Source organism: Nematolebias whitei, chromosome 20 (genome assembly GCF_014905685.2).
Source record: "Nematolebias whitei isolate Nwh7 chromosome 20, NemWhi1, whole genome shotgun sequence".
Lineage (NCBI taxonomy): Eukaryota > Metazoa > Chordata > Actinopteri > Cyprinodontiformes > Rivulidae > Nematolebias > Nematolebias whitei.
Window position 1 is genome coordinate 4,979,588 of NC_056517.1, and position 4,622 is coordinate 4,984,209.

At 44.0% G+C, this 4,622-nt stretch overlaps 1 protein-coding gene across 1 annotated transcript in view; it reads right to left on the reverse strand.

Annotated features, from left to right (window-relative positions):
* The window catches only part of LOC119426809 (disco-interacting protein 2 homolog C), a 14,997-nt gene that overhangs the window by 10,119 nt on the left and 256 nt on the right, over window positions 1–4,622 (reverse strand). Inside the window, exons 2-3 of the mRNA XM_037694390.1 lie at window positions 1,651–1,765; window positions 1,261–1,400 (exon numbers count right to left, since the gene is read on the reverse strand). Of these exons, the coding sequence (XP_037550318.1) occupies window positions 1,261–1,354 (94 nt within the window). The 5' untranslated portion in view covers window positions 1,355–1,400; window positions 1,651–1,765. The remainder of the gene's footprint in view (window positions 1–1,260; window positions 1,401–1,650; window positions 1,766–4,622) is intronic.

A 4,622-nucleotide genomic window follows, 5' to 3' on the forward strand; every position in this document is an offset into this window, starting at 1 on the left:
TAAAGACCTGATCACCTCTGTGGATCAGGCTGGACCTCAGGACAACTCAAAGCAAATGCTCATTAGATCTAAGGGATCTTGGAGGGCTGTTGGGGGCCCACAGGGTCCTGTCCATTTAGGGACTTATTGTTCATGAATAAAATTTTTATATCAATTCCACAACAAACTGGGAGCCCATGAATGGAAGTCAGCACTGGAGAAATATGTATGCACGTTTTTGTTCATACCTGTGTGAACAACTTATTTAAATAAAGCAAAGAGCAGAAATATAGGAACCTCCTAGCAGAACATTGTTCACTCTGAACACCCAGGGGTATAAAAGTGGACCGCTCGGTGTGTTTCTTCACATCCTTTAAGCTTAAAATAGTTGGTTCTAATCCTAGTAAGTCCATCTGCTTACGTCTGGGTCCAACACAAACCAGGTTACAAATAACTGGGTTAAAAGCTGAACGTCTGAAGAAGTAGTCCCAGAGAGTTTTTAATCATGATGTGATCCAACTGCCAGCCACGAAGAAGGTTTTTACTGTTTGAGTACACACAGCAGGAAATCTGACAGCTGCACATCAAGTTTTAGTTACAGAATAATCTTTTCCTCAGGATTCTTGATTCTGACCATTTTCAACATCTAAGTGTCGATTTAGTTTCATTGTGGGACTTTATATGAAGTGCCAGTAGTAATACACCTGAAGCACCAGTTTCGTATACATGCAGTCTTTGTACATGTATGGACACTGGCTAGACAACAGGATTTGAGCACACCTGACAACCACATCAATATGGAGAAGATGGAGTTGTTCCCCTTTGTGAAGCTGTAACAACTTCCACTCTTCTTGGAAGGTTTTCCACAGGATTGTAGTTTCTGTGGAAATCTCTGCCCATTCATTCTGTAGAGCATTTATTAGGTCAGACGATGGTTGAGAAGGTCTGGCTCACAGTCTTCTTAAAGGTGCTCAGTGAGTCAGGCCGGCCAGGTACTTCCATACCTACTGTATATCTTAAACTGTATTTATAGTTGTTGCTTTGTGTACTGGAGCACATTCATGTTAGAACAGAAAATACATTCAGCGATGATAGAAGTATATCATCCCATACTTTTAGAATGATACTGTTTCACTCCCACATCATTCTTTTTCCTTAAACACAGAAACTTTTAACAACATCAACATATCACAGTTCTGAACTTGCAAACAACAACGTTGACAGTAGAGCCATGAAAACAGCTAGATACAGACGTTCATCATGTGACACACAAAGATTTACCTCCTGGTGTGATAGTACCCACGTCCTGCACAGTGAGCACAGACAGACGTTCCTCGGTGTCCACTCGGACAACCCCGTAGCTCAGACCTTGCATAGACAGAACACCACGACCCGGAGGCTGGCTGCTGTCCTCCACCGGCCTGCAGATAATCCATGAACAACACAAACAGCAATGATACACAGCAGCTCCGGTGGACCTGTATACTGGTATAAATGTGCATGTGCTGGCTGTTGACTAACTGGCTGCAGCAGATTCATTGTGGACAAACCGTTGATATATATATAAAAAAAACCTCCTAAACATGTTTCCAGCCTGCATATCTGTGCTTACATGTGCCTGCTCATGCTTGCAAGATGTCTGCATTGCAAAGCAGTTCTGAGAGTGTTTACCTCCTGATGGCGACAGTCAGGGCCTCCGGAGAGCTGGCACAGGGACAGATGACCTCGGTTTTCAGCCCTTTGGTCTGAAAGACGTTGAGGAAGGCGTCACAGGAAGAGATGGACCCTAGCACACAGAAACACCATTGATGATCAACATGCAACTAAAAAACTGCAAGCAGTTTTCATCTGGGTTCAAGCCCCTGGACGCAGGTCTACCTTGGTTCATGTAATCCCCAGCACATCGCAGAACTGCACCATGATGAGGAAAAGTCCTAATACCTGTTTGAGGCCTTGAGGTCTCAGCAGCTTTTTGTGCCATCGTTTCAGTTACTGTATCAGGAGAGCTCAGCTCCAAAAGAAGCTGGCTGATTTCTCTTGTCCTTTCATTAAACTTCATGTACCAGAGAAAGAATTATGATCAGGTTACAGGATGTAGGGCTAAGATGCTTTTAGAGTCACGGTTTTTACAAACAGCAGAAGTCATTCTTTTGCAGAAAACATTTCCTTCTAACATTTAACTTATCCGTATGTTCTTCCTCTGATTTGTTTTCATAGACACCCACCAGACAACTTTATGCTGTTTCTATACAGTAAAAAGTTCCTAACAGCAGAGCTGAGATGCTGCAGGTAGCATCCATTTGTCTGCAACGTGTTCAAAGACTGAAGTTTGGAGTGTGGATTGAGCAGCCAATCACTGATCTTAGCCAGTTGAGATGAACATAAGGTTTGGTTTATTTGCCATATGCAAATGAACACAAGGTCAAGAACGCAATGAACTGCTCCGGACAAGAACAACCATCTTGATTCGCCAAGAAACAACAAGAAATAACAAAGCATGCAACAAAAATTCAAAACAAGGCACCAAAAGTGAAAAAGAAATTCTGCAGCACGGTCCTATTAGCAGAGTGGTTCTGTTGGCAGTGAGGTTCTCTTAGCAACACGGTCCTGTTAGTACCATGGTACTGTTAGCTGTGTGGCTCGGTTAGCAAGGAGGTTCTGTTAGCAGCATGATGATAATAAGGACTGCAGAAGCTGCCCTCCAGAACCGGGTCCAGCAGACAGAGAACATCTAACGTTTCCCCACGGAACCAAACTGTTCCATAGAGTTCAGTCTGTGCAGGCTGGATGGAGGATCATAGAACCGGCCGCCATAACAGGCCAGAGCCTGAGCCCGAGGCTAGAAGGGGGCTGGGAACTGAACCACCATGGCAGGATACATCCACTTGTGCCAGTCAGTCCACACCACCCATGCATGCACCCTTCCAACCCACCGCCTGCCAGAGTTTGTGACATTTGCCACATAGTAAAACTCTGCATTTTGTTCAAAATGTCAGTAAATATGTGTAAAGCGTGGGCAGGAAGGGAACAAAGGTAAAACTAGAAGTGTAAAACTGCTGGAGTCAAATATTGGAGTGTTGTGCCTGAAATATTCTGTGTAACTGCATGGCAGCTCAGTTCAGTTTATTTATACAAAGCCAGTGCATAAGTACTGTCATGTCAGGACCCTGTACAAAAACTCATATAATTAGTAAAAGTTGTCTATCTGAGGAAGCAGACTGAGTCGAACCTTCACTTCATCGCAGTCTCCCATCCTGAGCAGCACACTGGTGACAGTGGAAGAGAACGACTCTCACGAGCTGACCATTCCTGAATGTCGCTTACACATGTTCATCCACATCTGGTGTGAGATGTCAAAATTAAAGCTCCACAAATGTAGTTTTCTCTCTGCTTTCACAAACTTTTAGTGCTTATAATAAATAAACCATTTGTTTCACAGACAAGTTTCACTTTAGACCAAGAGCTGACCACCCTCAGCTGTTACTCACAAAAGTAAAACAAAAAGAAAAATCAAGTCAAAATAAAATTTAAAATCAAGAATAATACCTAAATGGAAAAAAGTAGCATTTATAGGTCAACAGTGTTTATTTTTGACTCTATGATGAAGAACTGAGGCTGATGCAGCGAGCAGTGCCGTCAAAGTGCATCCAGAACATTCAGCTAGAGTAGGAGTAAAAAACAGAATGGCTAAAAATGTTTTCAGGAGCACAATGAGGTTTATTTCCTCACAAGTTCTTGTAAAGAAAATAAATACAGAAGAAATGTGGGGCTGGTTCATTTGCTAATATTAGAGATCTAGACTTGAAACCATAAACAAAACCTGAATCAGAAATGAGCTCTTGGAATGAAAGAACCAGTTTCTTTTGACTGTGAGGATCATGTCAAGAAGACACTTTCCTCATCAGACGGGCAGCGGAGAGTGGCACGGTGCACAGGTCTGGCAAGATGGTTCAATACAATCCACCGCTCTCTGAGCCGCTCCAGTCCACCGGGAATTCACTGAGACCTACACGGTCCAGCTGCAGCTCGGTTCGTTCCACCAGAACCCCACTCTCCAGACCCTTCCTCACCTGGGGCTCAGGCTCCAGCCTGACATGGTGGCCGGCTTCATAATCCTCTATCTGACTGCATGGACCGAACTCTACGGAACAGTTCGGTTCCATGGGGAACTTTTGAATGTTCTGTCTGCCGGAATTAGTTCTGGAGTGCAGTCATCATCCATTGCTGCGGTTGTTACTATCATCATGCTGCTAACACGGCCACATTGTTAACAGGACCACACTGCTAATAGGACCACATTGCTAACAGGACCGTGCTACTAACAGGGCCACATTGCTAACAGGATCATGCTGCTAACAGGACCACATTGCTAACAGGACCATGCTGCTAATAGGACCACATTGCTAACATGGCCACATTGCTAACAGGACCATGATGCTAATGGGACCACATCGCTAACAGGACCACATTGCTAACAGGGTCACATTGCTAACAGGACCATGCTACTAATAGGACCACATTGCTAACAGGATCACATTGCTAACAGGACCATGCTGCTAATAGGACCATTTGCTATCAGGGCCACAAAGCTAACAGGACCATGCTGCTAATAGGATCACATTGCTAACAAGACCATGCTGCTA